Here is a 13,537-nt window from a genome sequence, read left to right as displayed (position 1 = left end):
CTTGTTCTGTAGCTCTTCGTAGCCTCAACAACTTGCATGTCGAATTTCGGCCAATCAAAGCGCAAGCGTGAAGAAATATTTCACCACCCAATGCTTTCAGACCCTGTTTTTGACTACAGCTCGCGCCCGAAAACGCGTGTCCTGGTCAAGCTGCCAATCAATGTCGCTGTCTTGAGTGTTACTTAGCGTATCTTTCACGGCCTCCCACTCGTCGTCTTCCATATTCATCACTATGCAGATCTGAGTACAACGTGTGAAGGCTTCGCGAAGCCCATATCTACCACCCCTGACTGCAACGCTTGCTATTCCAGCAACATCTCTTTCAAGCCTGACAGCTCCTAGATTGTCAAGTCGCCCATAGTAACTCCAGATCCTCTTTTCCAAGACTTCAGCAAGATACGATACGACCAGAGAGATCAACTTAGCAAAGTTACGCTCTGTTAGTAATCGGGCGATGGGCTTAGTGAGAACCTCCCAGCTTTGCCGAAAATTCTCTTGTACCACGCCCTCAGAGACTTGATCCTCCCTTGTTTCGGCTTCTGCCGGGGTTCGTGCCTGGTCGAGCTCCTCTTGCGTCATCTGATAGTCGATGTGTCGAAACGCTTCAGCCAAGACCAGTCGGAGTCGAGGCTTCATGATGTTTTTAAAAACGACGTATATGCCATCTCCAATGAGCTCGAATGCTTTGGCGTCAAAACTTGACTTCAGTGATTTCAGGGTCTCTGATACCGTAAGAGCGTCATGATCCAAAGGAAATGATATATGTAAAGATACAGATGGAGTACCAGCGTTGCCATGTTGCTCCGCAGCTTCCAATGTCATGTCACTTCGAGATTCAACAATCCGTCGGTTATAATCAACTGCCACGTCTAGATTGTTAAGTAGTACTAAGAAAGCAATTGTTGTCTGCTTGGGAGGCAAATCGCCCTGAGCAGCTGCTTTTGGATAGCAGTCATCCCTCATCCTTCTTTGTATCATACCAATAAAATCAGACCCTAGTATACGAGCTATTGTAGGTACAATGTTGGTAATCACAGAGAGCTGTGATGTGGCAAGCGTTTTTTCCATCACTTGATTCACGATATACATCACATCGTCGACAGCTGAAGTGATGTAAGGTGGATGTGAAGGGATAGATTTTGTTAAGTTTAGAGTGAGATCTAAGGGTTGCTCGTCCATTTGGAATGCCTTTTCAACTGATCTGCGGAAGAAGAAAGCTGACATCACGTTGAAAGGTCCCACTAGTCTATCGGTCACCTTCCTCTGTAAGGCGGATTTCGATAGCAATGACGGCAAATTCAAGTTCTGGACGCTATTTTCTGGCTGTTGCCAAAAGTCAGTGATCCTATTGATGCCTGGGAGAAGACCTACATTGCATTTATTTGCGATGAATTTAGTGTACAGAGACCAGCGGCTAAGCATCATCGCCATCTCACTCATGAGACTATTGACTTCTTTCATATCTATCATTTCATCTGATTTGAAATGGTCCTCTGCTATGATACCTTTTTTGGCTGGCGAGTCTGGCCTCGGTATAGTGGCTCGAGGCGGTGGGGCTTGCAAGAAACTCTGCACGAGGAAGGTGAATGCGTAAGATCGTATGTCGGTGAGAGTGCGGTCTATGTGATGTTCATCACTCCAGGTATCAAGTACTATACCACCTTGCACGTCGGCTTCCAGCTGAAGCCGCTCTATCACTTTCACCATACGTCCCGATCCGTAGTGCCGCTCCACAAGGCCCCCGTGACTTTCAACAATTTGAGCAATGTGCTCGAAGAGCTTGGTCAGCGCGTTGGCATAAAACATGCCTTCTTTCTGCAGGCCGCTGTTGATGTGGGAATTGAGGTTTGCGCGCGCGCGCGAAGCAACACCTTGGCAGACGTAGCGGCCGTAAACATCAAGACCAACCTCGGGTTTACCAATGAGAGGAAAAAGCTTGAAAAATCGGGTGACTTTGCCACCATTGCCTTCTGCGGCGGCCTTCTCGAATTCGCGAAGAAAAAGGTCACAGAGCGCCTCTGCTGCATTTTCAAGCGTTACTTTGGGCGGATCTGGTACCTCCGCGGTCGGCACAATTCCTTCGGTAAAGCTCCCCGTCGTGATCTCTTTCGGTATTTTGGAAGCCCTGCTCAGATATCCTGCTGCAGTTTCCCAGTCTTGCGGAGCACCCATTGATCCTGTCACTCCAAGCACGCACGCTTTGAGTTCTGCTACCTGCTCCACAACGTCAAGGGTGCTCTTGACCCTGAATTGCTCCACGTCAAGGCGCTTTACTGAGCTCGAAATTCTGACCGCTGTCTCAGAAGCTTCCGTTAGCACATCACTGTTGATAACCCTAGTCGACACAGCAAGAGATCCCAAGCCTCCACGCAGAAGATCTAGTCGTGCCAAGTCGCGTGTCCATGCTTTCTGCAAAGCCACATACTCGTCAAGATGACCCTGGTTCCGCGATTCACGTTGTCGAAGAGAGGCCAAAGATGATTCGATGTCCGCAACAGAATTTGCTTCCAAGATCGAATTTTGCGACGAATGGTTACAGGTGGGATCGGCGGGATTTTTTTCATAAACGAGGCAGTCGACAGTCCCATTCATGTTCAGCGAAATAATATCTGAGGCTTTGACTAAGGCATTTCAACATTTCGATCCTCTAACCACAATTGGCAGCATTCACTGGTTTGGGGTAGCTAACCCCGCAACGTCATGATACCTTACTTGGCCATGTGAATCTACCATTCGATTTCGTGTCACCCAATGCGTGAGGCATTCGGTCGGATGACGATAGTAGCTTACAACACCTGGGTACCTTACCTGTCGGAAAACAAGCTAGGTTCGGTACGCCTCGGCCCTGCCCACTAGTGGAATAAGGCGCGGGAGCGGGATGTGCCACCTAGTGGACGCGAGAGGCACGATCTCCTCATGTTCACACGACGGCACTCTCACTTCACAGACCATTTTTGAAAGGCCAAGTGCGTTTTCAGACACTAGGATCATTACGAAGCTCATACTTTGTGCAATTGTAAGCGGAACATCAACATCTGCAATCATAGGCCGACGCCGTACTAAAAGCCGGGCCCGATCTGGCCGAACGGCTGGCAAACAGAGCTGTAAAAAAATGGGCCAAGAGCAGTCTGCGCTAGTGAGCGGGAAAGTACCGTCCCAGACACTGACGGATAGGTCCGTGGAATCGATAGCTAAACACATCAAAGATGGTTATGCTACGAAGATAGTGGTCATGGTTAGTCTGGCGAAGAAGTACCTCTAATGATCATGAAAGAGAGGCCTAATGACGAAAACATCAGGTGGGTGCTGGCATCAGTACATCTGCTGGAATCCCTGATTTTCGATCACCCGACACAGGTCTGTATGCAAACCTTGCGCGCCTCAATTTACCGTATGCCGAAGCTGTTTTCGACATATCATTCTTTAGGTCAAACCCACTTCCATTTTACACTCTTGCCCATGAGCTCTATCCAGGAAAATACCAACCCACGCTTGCTCATTCTTTCATCCGGCTTCTTGCGGATAAAGGCCTGCTGATGAAGCTGTTCACGCAAAACATCGATTGTCTAGACCGGGAAGCTGGTGTGCCTGCCGATAAAATTGTTGAGGCTCATGGAAGTTTTGCGTCTCAGCGCTGCATTGAATGCAAGGATCCTTTTCCGCTAAATAAGATGAAGGAGGCTATCGCCTCACGAGCTGTCCCTCATTGTCACAATGCCAGATGTAATGGACTCGTCAAGCCAGACATTGTCTTCTTCGGCGAAGCCTTGCCGAAAGAGTTTCATGCAAACCGAGCATTGGTCTGCGAAGCAGATTTATGTATCATAATGGGTACTAGCTTGACAGTGCAACCATTTGCAAGTCTTCCGGGGCTCTGTCAGGACGGTGTGCCTCGACTCTTGATCAATCTAGAGCGAGTTGGGGGTCTCGGCGCGCGGACTGATGATGTTCTATTGCTTGGAGACTGTGATGCCGGGGTTCGAAGACTTGCCGAAAGCTTGAATTGGATGGAAGAACTTGAAGATATTATGTCACCGGCGAAGCCTTCTACGCTGAAGAATACAAGCACAGTAAATCAGCTTCTGCGGCCTAGAAACGAGACGCTCGAGGACGAGATTACGAAACTCACTACCGAGGTAGACCAATCTCTGAAGATTTCGAATGATCATGTAACATTTTTACGAGCGAATATAGCACAATATGAGCACGACTCGCAAGGCAGTGATATCCACACATCGAAGGACCACAATACGCTTGATCAAAATTCTGGTGCGCCAGGGAATATCGATAAGCCGCCCTTGCTATCTAATCCACACCATCGGGCCTTGGGGTCGAAAGAGAATGACAGCACCCCTGGTCAGTCACATGAAAGACCTCCCCAATATTCACAGAAATGATCGAAGCTGTGTGACGGTTCAATATGCGCTCAGGTTCGAGGTAGATCTGACTAGATCAAGCTTTCCCTCGGAGATGTCTTTACATATTGAATCGTGCTTTCCTCATCTGGTGTTCGCCGATTTCATTTCCAAAGCAACGACTTTTACTTTTGCGGGCTCGGAAGCCAGTCGTCAGCCATAACATTGTAACTTTCTTCTCTTTACGTATGCTCTACAAGTTGCGCGACAGCCGACACAAGGTAGTTTTTCAGAGTATTTTTATGCAGAAACTTACATAGAATCATTGAGCACAATGCCTGGCGGATCCAAGAGGAAATGGCGCCTAAGTTCAAGAAGCCTGTTCGGCTTGAGAAATCATGATGAAATTTCTGCAAGAGACTGCAGCCTGAGAGAGACCTCCCCAATCATAGGCTACATCGACAACGATTGCCCACACCACACTGCTGTAGCGGCCAGTCTTGTCCCACATGCATCCAACATTGCCCGACGGCTAAGAAATGGGTTGAAGCACCTCGATGTAATCAATATGCAGAGGGATACTGGTAAGTTTTGACGCATGACATCAGGATGATGCTCATTATTGTAAGACATTACAATAACCAACGAGCCTTTGAAGAGGGTCGGCGAACGAGAAAATGCCCTCGCAACTACGAAGAGTGCCGCAAGTTCTCAGCTTAATATCGCTCATGCCCACGTACTATCCAAAGATCGTCTACCTCTAGACTCCGCGGCTGAGTGTGATGGACTCATTTTCGCCCGTTATGGCAGTCATGGGCATGAGATGCTCGATTATCAGCCCCGAGGACCGATCGCACCTCTTGCTCACGGGGTAAACATCAGGTATATGGGGCACTCTAGCTTTAGCCAAAATCCATTGACGTCAGGTCTCGCGCACCATCTCTCCCACAAAATAAATTCTACTTTTGGGAACCCCACGATTGTTCATCGACCACACCTCCGTGGAAGGCCGAGCCGTCTTTCTTTGCCTACCAAGCGTACCAAGAGAACCAATCAAGCTAAAACACCGGATGCTTCCAGTCCTAACGTCACCGCCAGTGTATCAGGCTTCCAGTATTCAACCAGCAAGACCTCTCTAGAACCGGACTCTGCATCGGTAGCGTCTATTTTTCAGGGCGATCAATTTGGAATGTTCTCATCTCCGATTCCCACATCTACGTTGGGGGAGGACCTGTTGCCACCTATTAAGGAACATCCGCTCAAAGAGCCTACGATTGTGACTGTCGAGATGTCTGCCAACGCCAAAATCTATTTTGAGACCCATTACGACCCGTTACTAGCGGGCATTTCAACCCCACGATCGGTAAGACGCAAAGTGCTCGAGCATCGCCTCAGGAACGAGGCCTTACCAGAGGAGTCTCAAGAGCGAGAGCGAAAGGTATGGGCAAACGAGGAGAGCACGTACCTCCGTCACTCTAGAGTCCAGAAGACCAAACTGCGGACATCTACTAGTAGTTCTGCTACAGTGATTGCAGGCTTTGAGGTAGTAAGGGTACTTGGTAAGGGAAGCTTTGGTGTCGTAAGGCTAGTTCGCGAAAAACACCAGGATTCAGTGTCTCGTAATAGCTCAATAGCTACTATTGCGCCGATGCGAACAACAGTGGACCATGGAAGAAGTCCTTCGTCTATCCCATCGACCGTGGGTGCTGCTTGCGAGACGAACCACAAAAGACCTTTATCCAGCCTAAGCTCCGATAATGCTGGTATTGCAGTCTTCGCAATGAAAGTCATTCGGAAGTCTCACATGCTACGAAATTGTCAAGAAGGGCACCTGCGAGCTGAGCGCGATTTCTTGGTGGCATCGGAAAAATCCAAATGGGTCGTGCCATTGGTCGCTAGCTTTCAAGACAACACCAATCTTTACCTAGTGATGGAGTATATGATTGGTGGTGACTTTCTTGGGCTGCTGTTCCGAAGAAATGTGCTCAAAGAAAGGCACGCCCGATGGTATTTGGCTGAAATGATCCTTTGCGTTGAAGAAACGCACCGTCATGGATGGATCCACCGCGATATCAAACCAGACAATTTTCTAATATCGGCCTCTGGTCACATTAAAATCTCGGACTTTGGACTTGCGTTTGATGGTCATTGGTCGCATGACCAACGGTTTTACAAAGATCATCGCGCAGCGCTAATGGAAAAATTAGGGATTCGAGTCAAGGGCGACTATGAGGACCAAAAGGAAGATGCAAAAAGGACTTCCCAGATGAACGCAGCAAAAACACTGACAAGCCAGCCCAGAAGCATACCAGCCAATGTAGATGGTCCTTCCTCGGACGAATCCATCCTCCAGTGGCGCAATCGAGAATGCAAACGAAAAATGGCGGCCAGCATAGTTGGTACTAGCCAATACATGGCACCAGAAGTAATTCGAGGCGAATTGTACGATGGCAGATGTGATTGGTGGAGTCTAGGTATCATTTTGTATGAGGTGTGTGAAACATCTGTTGGAAACAAACCATTCGCTCATTGGTAGTAGTGTCTTTACGGTTACACCCCTTTTGTGTGCGAGACGCGGGAGGACACGAAATCACGAATCCTTGTATGGCTGGTCTCATTGTTGTGGACGTTGCTGACAGCCTCAGCATCATCATAGCTTCCTGTCCTTCCCTAGCGAACGTGAATACAAAGTTTCCTGCGCTGCAATTGAGTTCATGAGAAGCGTACTCCACGAGAAGCACCATCGACTTTGTTCGCGAAAATACCTACTAAATGACTATCAGCACTCGAAACAGGATCCTTGCAAGCTGATCAATAAGTGTGCCGATCCGAATGCTCCTAACTACAAGGGTCGATTTGTCTACTCCGATGACGCCTCTGACATCAAAACTCATCCTTTCTTCGAGCGCATTGTCTGGGATAGACTTCATCTCACGAGACCACCTTTCGTCCCTGACACTGCTGGCCAAGACGATACCAAATATTTCGACGAGGAAGACCCAATAAGTGATAATGGTGACATTAGCACTCAGTCCGACAGCCTAGACGCTAACCAGTCAATATTGTCCATCGATGGCATCGAACAAAGGTCTAATCCCTCAATTGGCGGCGTCGACGGGCAGCATGAATGCTTTTCAAAGCGAAGCATCATCGAACATGCGGAGGCGCCGATCATTGACGGAAGAAGGCAGACCCAGCACAAGGTTAAGAAGAGGGCGCGGGATAAGGTCCTTCGGGATCACGAAGTTGGGAGAAGGGCTCTAGAGGTTCGGAAGAAGGGTGTCTTCATCGGTTATACATATCGGAGGCCCAAGCAGACCTCACTTGGGCGCAGAGTCAGCAGCAACTGACTCGAGAATATGAGACGTGACTTGTAGCGTGGTATCCATGCAGCCCTTGTGCAACCTTAGGAGAGGAGGACCCGAAATGAAGGACAACGAGCCGCTTTCCCTCGAATGTTGCTCGGTAGGGAGATATATTCGAGTAGAGACAGGTAGTCATCAAATTATCCTTTGCACTGTATTTTTTAGTAGTGCTTAGCCAGATCTTGCACTGGTATTGGTCAATCACCTTGTTCGGCCTGCTACAGCTTATCATAGGCCCGGTGCAAAAGAATTCAAAAGGAGTTGGCATGCAGTGGCTCGTCTTCTACCAACATGGTGACCGGAACCGAGGTACTAGAGCTACATAAAGATCTTCAATTATGGCACTTGCTGAGAACTTGCATGTAAAGGGGGTATGATGAGGCTTGTGCCTAGATTGGAGGCCCCAAAATCCACCTTGAGCAGAACATTCGACGGTGGATTTGTTGATCTTTGACTTGGAACCAGCCATCGGTCCAATTTGTTCAACCTTGGCAAGATGGAAGCCAAGTATCACCACGACCGTACAGCAAGGACGTCCCTGCAACTTTCCGTCACATCGAAGGAGAGCCAGCGGTGAATGCTGACGAACTGAAACCCTCCTCAGGTTTCATAGTGCCATTAAGCATAGGGCAGAGCCTAATTATCGAAGAAATTCTTTAGCTTGCTTTTCGATTGATTTCACGCCGGATGACTTTTAACTTACTTTTTGTTTGTTTTGATGTGACCAACCAAACCGCAGTTGGCGCATTTACGCTTTGTCACTCCGGTTTTGGCTGGAGGGTCGCCAGGAGACGTTGGTGAGCCATCACCATCGGGATTTCCGTCCCCGTAAATTCCCTTCTGCTTATCTCGAGCAATCCTTCGATCTTTATTACGTTCCAAACGTGCTAACTCTTTCTTGAGCCTAGGCTGATGTCAGAATCCGGTTCAGTCGAACGGCCAAAGCATGTTGACTTCAATTACCTTTGCTCCTTGCGCTTGTTTTCTGCAGCATCCTCTCCTAGCTTGATGTCAAGTACACTGTTAAACCCTGTTAGCGAGGCATACTAGAGGCTTTGACGGTGCGTCCCACTCTTCGTTTGCCGAGTCTAAAGCCCGCCTACGGCGCAGGTACTGACGAATTACACGTGGGTTCCGGATGATGTCCTTGACCTCCTCCTCGTTTCCGTACCGATCATGCACAACGCGCGAGATCTCCATGATCCGACCAGCCTGGCTGGTTGCGCTCCATTTGGTGGACTGACTAGCACTGTCATCTTCCCAGCCTGGTTTGGCTCCGGAGTTCCGTCCTCCCGAGCGGGGACTTTCTATATGAAGATCTTCCGACGTCTCCCCGAGCCCTTCGTCCTCTTTGTCCGAGTCAGGTTGCGCCAAAGTCGATGACAAAGACCGCTGCTGAGCATCCCAAACTCGGCGAATGGATTCTTCGTATTGATCCTGCTGATCCTGCACATTATAGCCATGTTTGTCCGAGTCTTTCATCTTTTGCTTCCGTAATCGTTCTGCCACGCTTTCTCCAACAGCCCGAAAGCCTCCTTTCATTGAGGTCTTTATAAAGCTGAAAGCCTCTCCACGGCCCGAAGGGTCCCCGTCACCATGCACTTTGAGCATAGCCTTTCCTTGGGAGGCGTTTAAGAAATTCCGAGACGTAAACCATGGTGCCAATAGCTGCTCTATGTTCTCGCCCACATTTGTGTTTTCCTCTGCAGATTCGTCGTCGTCATCTTTGCTAAATCCAGAGTCTTGAAGATGTTGCTGTCCTACTTGCATAGATTCAAGCAAGCAGACTTCCTCTGGCTTTACCATTGCCCTCACAATATCTTCATCGGGTATCGACTCACCGGGCTGCATTCTCCATTCTTTGTGGTCTCTGTCGAACGTCATGAAGTCCTTCATCTTCTGTCGAATCTGCATGTCCGTCGTAGCCATAAAGTGCGTCGTGACCGATGAAACGTTCATCCGCTGATTCCTATTCTTTCGAGCAATGCGGTACGAGATCATCCTGAGGCGATTTTTCGCAGCCGTGGTCACTTTCCGAGAATGCGGCCCTGGCACGTCAACCAAAGGAAATTCTTGGCCGACCACATGCAGATGCTCAACGTTTCGAAGAAACCATGATGAACCCTCGACACCCGTACTATCTCTGACAACCAAGAAATCTGACCCCGTAGGTTCGTGCTTGTAGATAGGCGCCCTATACATCGCGTTATGGATGGCGGGAGTCACTTTTCCGGGGTCGACGTGGCCAAAGAGAGAGAAGGGGCTTTTGTCTTGTGGGAGCAGGACATGCAACTCACCAATGTCCATTCGGGGACGGAAGCTATCCTCGGTGCTTCTTTTCCTGTAATAGTTGATCACTTTGTTACCCATGCCCAGATTTGAAAGCATAGTCGGGAACTCTTCCGAATACTCTAATAACAAGGCCGTGGAATTGTCGCTGAGTGATAAGTCTCTTGTGTTGAAGAACAGTGTTCGTGCGTCTTTGCCCTTCGTATGTTTTCTTTTCACGAAATTGGGTTTTTCGAAAGAGATTTGCTCTTGACGATTCATCCGTAGCCTTGGACGATGAAAAGCGCGAAGTTCTTGTTTATCCAGTCGCGTTTTATACTTGCAGTGTTAGTGGAGACAATCGCAAGAGATAGCATCTACTCACGAAAGGCCACTGGAGACGAATGGCAGCCATGCTATGCTCAACATGAGAAGTGTTCAACATTCCTCGTATCTTATGCTGGTGATTCTCTTTGAGTAGATCGTAAGCGTCGTCGTTGGAAATATTATATCGAGAAGACAAGCTTTTTGGGTATACCAGATGATTACCATTGTTCTGACCGGGATATTTGCCTGCCTGAAAAGAAGCTCTTGAGGTGGGGACCGTTTCGAAGAGCAGGTGTGGGTCATTGAGGTCTAATTTTGCTTTTTTCGCAACGTGCGTGGTCGATAGCTCGGGTTCAAAGACACTCGGCATCTTACGAACTTGCCGTCGTAGCACATCATCAACATCCTTTTGCCTGTGTGGTTGCTATTACCAAATTAGTGATGCTCGGTCCACTGAGCTAATGTGGCATACTCCTGTAACATCCTCCAAGATGCAATATGCGCCTGCGCTGTCAAAGTTCTCAGAATTGATGTAATCGGTCCGATTGCTATCTGGGGCTTCGATGGTTTCAGAATCTGTGAACCCAGAGGACGCTGAGTCATTCCAGTCTTCGCAGAGAATTTGTAGATCATGCCATGATGTTCCATGTATAATGTGGCTATCCAAGTCATCGTCGTCCTCGAGATCGCTCTCGTTGCTATCAGTGTCGGAAGCTTCTAACTGTGTCGCAACTAACCCAAGTCTGATTCTATTGCTGTATTTTGCTTCCTGAGGCTCTGAAAGTACCCTGAACGCTTTTTCTTGGTCCTGAGCAACTTCAAGATTCACCTTGGTGGGATTGAGAGGCCGAGGGGGCTTGGTGATGTGCTTGCCTAAATGCCTGGCTTTTTTGGGTGGCAACAAGTTCATGAATTTCGGTATGGAACCGTGCTCAAAGTTTGGCCACAAAGCTGTGAGTAGCTCGTTGCGATTGGTTGGCGGTTCTGGCAACCCATCATGAGCAGCATAGGCGGACCGCGAGAGGGCGAAGAGTTCCTGCTGCAGTTGGTGGCGATCGGTATCTCCAGCGCGAGGAAAGTCTTGCTGGAGTGAGGAGTTCAAGACAGGCCACGACGCCTGATTCTCTGTTGCTGTATTAGTATGGTCGTCCTCTGGGGCTTTGATCGAAGCGAACGTCTCTTCGCCAAATAAATCGTCAAAGGTTTTCTCCGCGTGTGCTTCATCAACATATCCAGGTCCACGAGTTTCAAAATTTGCTCCACCCGCAAAATCATCCGGGGCATTTGCCTTTCCCCCCGAATACCCCGGTTCATCGTCGTCAGCTAGATCATTATCGCTTAGATCCTCAAAATCCATAGCATCCTCGGCTTTCTCGCCTGGTTCTAGGTCACGATTGAAATCAAGCGATGTCTGCGGATCCAGGGCTTGTTGAATAAGTTCCTCATCTTCGTCATCCTGTACTCCTTGCACAGATTGGGGTGTCGCCGCAGGTGGCATGGCTTCACGAGAAGACAAAGGAAATAATCGTCATGGCTCGAGCTATGAAGTCGAGCTGATGCTGCGGAAGTGACTTGCAAAGGCTTTTCTGTCACTTCTAATAGGAAAGGCCGTTCGGAAGAAGTGTGATGAGAACGGTGGGTGTTGAAGGTTCGAAAGCCTTTGGAATGCTTGGCGCAAAGAGGTGCTGCCCTCCCTTTGGTCAACTCTATTGAATTCGAAGAATATATCTATCGACGTGACAAGTGAGTGATTTACGGTCAGTACCTCTTCCCGCCGACTATCTCCAAAGCATCCAATTCGAACATTTCCCGATGTAGAGACCTGTATGGTAGATCATTACCAGTTTGTTAGAACTGAGGCGCCAAGACTCGTCGCTGCCAATCTCAGACAAGCTTTATTTCGATCATAAGGTACATTTTCAACCTTCCACAGAGGAGGGGCCATGGCCCTTAGGAACAAGGACCAACACAGGCTAGATGCCGATGCTGTTACGGTGGTATCTAGGCATTATGGCGATATTAGCGAAGTCCCGTGGGATGTCCAAAAGTTCGTCACTCCCTCATGGAGGCGCTCGTGTGCTATCTAATTTTCTCAGATACTACGAACAACGGTACAGTCTGTTTTCGAAATACGATGATGGCATTTGGATGACGGATGATGGATGGTTTGGCGTGACACCTGAGCCAATTGCCAAGTTTGGTTTTTCCTAGCAAACCTCGTTATCTCTGCCCTAATCACCAAAAGTAAGGTAGCTCAGCATCTTCTGGAACATTCTCCCCCGAGAGGAATGTCCTCATTGATTGCTTCGCGGGCGTCGGTGGCAACACCATTGCTTTCGCACGCACTCATCGATGGCTCAGAATTCATGCTATCGAGGCAGATCCCACTACCCTAGAGTGCGCCAAACATAATGCTCAGATTTACGGCGTCAGTGAACGAATCTCGTGGTACCAGGGGGACTGTTTCGAGATTTTAAAGGATGCCTTTCCCGAACAAATGGACGACTGCGTTATTTTTGCAAGCCCTCCGTGGGGAGGTAAGTTGGTGAGCAGCTTTCGCTTGAGTCTTCGTTGCCTGACGTCTGCAGGGCCGGGTTATCGATTTGAGTCGGTCTTTGACCTCTCTGCTATGCAGCCTTATCATCTTTCTCAGCTTATGGCTTGCTTCCAAAGTGTGACTGACAACATTGTTATCTATCTACCACGGACGTCCGACATTCGTCAGCTTGCGGCCATCGCAAGATTCTCTAGTAAGGTCGTTGTGACACACTACTGCATAGAGGGAGCGAGCAAGGTAAGAATGCTCGTTTGGCTTACTTTATGTCATTGAGATTTTGACACGTCTACCAGGCGATATGCGCTTTTTTCGCAAAGTGAATACAACGACATAGGTGGTGAACATGCAAATTCCAACTACCTCGTCCAGTACTAAAACAATCAGAGTTGAAAATTCCAAGTTATAATGTCCAAATCTATTCACCAGTCTGTAAGGCATCTTGAGCTCCTAGACCATTTCCGCCTTTTTCGCTATCAAACTCTACGTTTCCTTGCTTTAGCTAGCCTCTGACCCATCGAATACCGGCACCGCAAGCTCAACATCCTCTATATATCGTCAACAGTCATCCTTCCAGTTCAGTCTTTCGGCTGCCATACTTACTAGAGCCTCCACTTGGATCCTTGGGAGAAAATCCATGATTGTCCCAAAGGGTTTTGCCCTGTTTG

At 48.5% G+C, this 13,537-nt stretch overlaps 5 protein-coding genes across 5 annotated transcripts; 3 read left to right on the top strand and 2 right to left on the bottom strand.

Annotated features, from left to right (window-relative positions):
* Positions 1–96: 96 nt before the first annotated feature.
* KY384_002503 (uncharacterized protein) lies at positions 97–2,592 on the bottom strand (the record flags this gene model as incomplete). Its single annotated transcript, XM_044811026.1, has 1 exon — positions 97–2,592. The coding sequence occupies one exon, from the start codon at positions 2,590–2,592 to the stop codon at positions 97–99; it is 2,496 nt and encodes an 831-aa protein (XP_044671909.1).
* Positions 2,593–3,112: 520 nt separating this feature from the next.
* On the top strand, positions 3,113–4,397 carry KY384_002502 (uncharacterized protein; the record flags this gene model as incomplete). Its single annotated transcript, XM_044811025.1, has 2 exons — positions 3,113–3,235; positions 3,300–4,397. 2 exons carry the CDS (start codon positions 3,113–3,115, stop codon positions 4,395–4,397), a joined length of 1,221 nt encoding a protein of 406 aa, XP_044671908.1.
* A 292-nt stretch (positions 4,398–4,689) lies between these two features.
* KY384_002501 (uncharacterized protein) lies at positions 4,690–7,705 on the top strand (the record flags this gene model as incomplete). Its single annotated transcript, XM_044811024.1, has 3 exons — positions 4,690–4,939; positions 4,985–6,846; positions 6,995–7,705. The coding sequence occupies 3 exons, from the start codon at positions 4,690–4,692 to the stop codon at positions 7,703–7,705; spliced, it is 2,823 nt and encodes a 940-aa protein (XP_044671907.1).
* Positions 7,706–8,419: 714 nt separating this feature from the next.
* KY384_002500 (uncharacterized protein) lies at positions 8,420–11,813 on the bottom strand (the record flags this gene model as incomplete). The annotated part of the gene is made up of 5 exons (XM_044811023.1): positions 8,420–8,624; positions 8,684–8,740; positions 8,793–10,327; positions 10,374–10,739; positions 10,788–11,813. 5 exons carry the CDS (start codon positions 11,811–11,813, stop codon positions 8,420–8,422), a joined length of 3,189 nt encoding a protein of 1,062 aa, XP_044671906.1.
* Positions 11,814–12,258: 445 nt separating this feature from the next.
* On the top strand, positions 12,259–13,192 carry KY384_002499 (uncharacterized protein; the record flags this gene model as incomplete). Its single annotated transcript, XM_044811022.1, has 5 exons — positions 12,259–12,362; positions 12,412–12,510; positions 12,569–12,852; positions 12,904–13,109; positions 13,166–13,192. The coding sequence occupies 5 exons, from the start codon at positions 12,259–12,261 to the stop codon at positions 13,190–13,192; spliced, it is 720 nt and encodes a 239-aa protein (XP_044671905.1).
* Positions 13,193–13,537: the final 345 nt, after the last annotated feature.

This window comes from Bacidia gigantensis (assembly GCF_019456465.1).
Source record: "Bacidia gigantensis strain McMullin 20006 chromosome Unknown contig_156, whole genome shotgun sequence".
Taxonomy (NCBI): Eukaryota; Fungi; Ascomycota; class Lecanoromycetes; order Lecanorales; family Ramalinaceae; genus Bacidia; species Bacidia gigantensis.
Note: the sequence above shows the minus strand (reverse complement) of the source record. Positions and strands in the feature narration are given on the sequence as shown.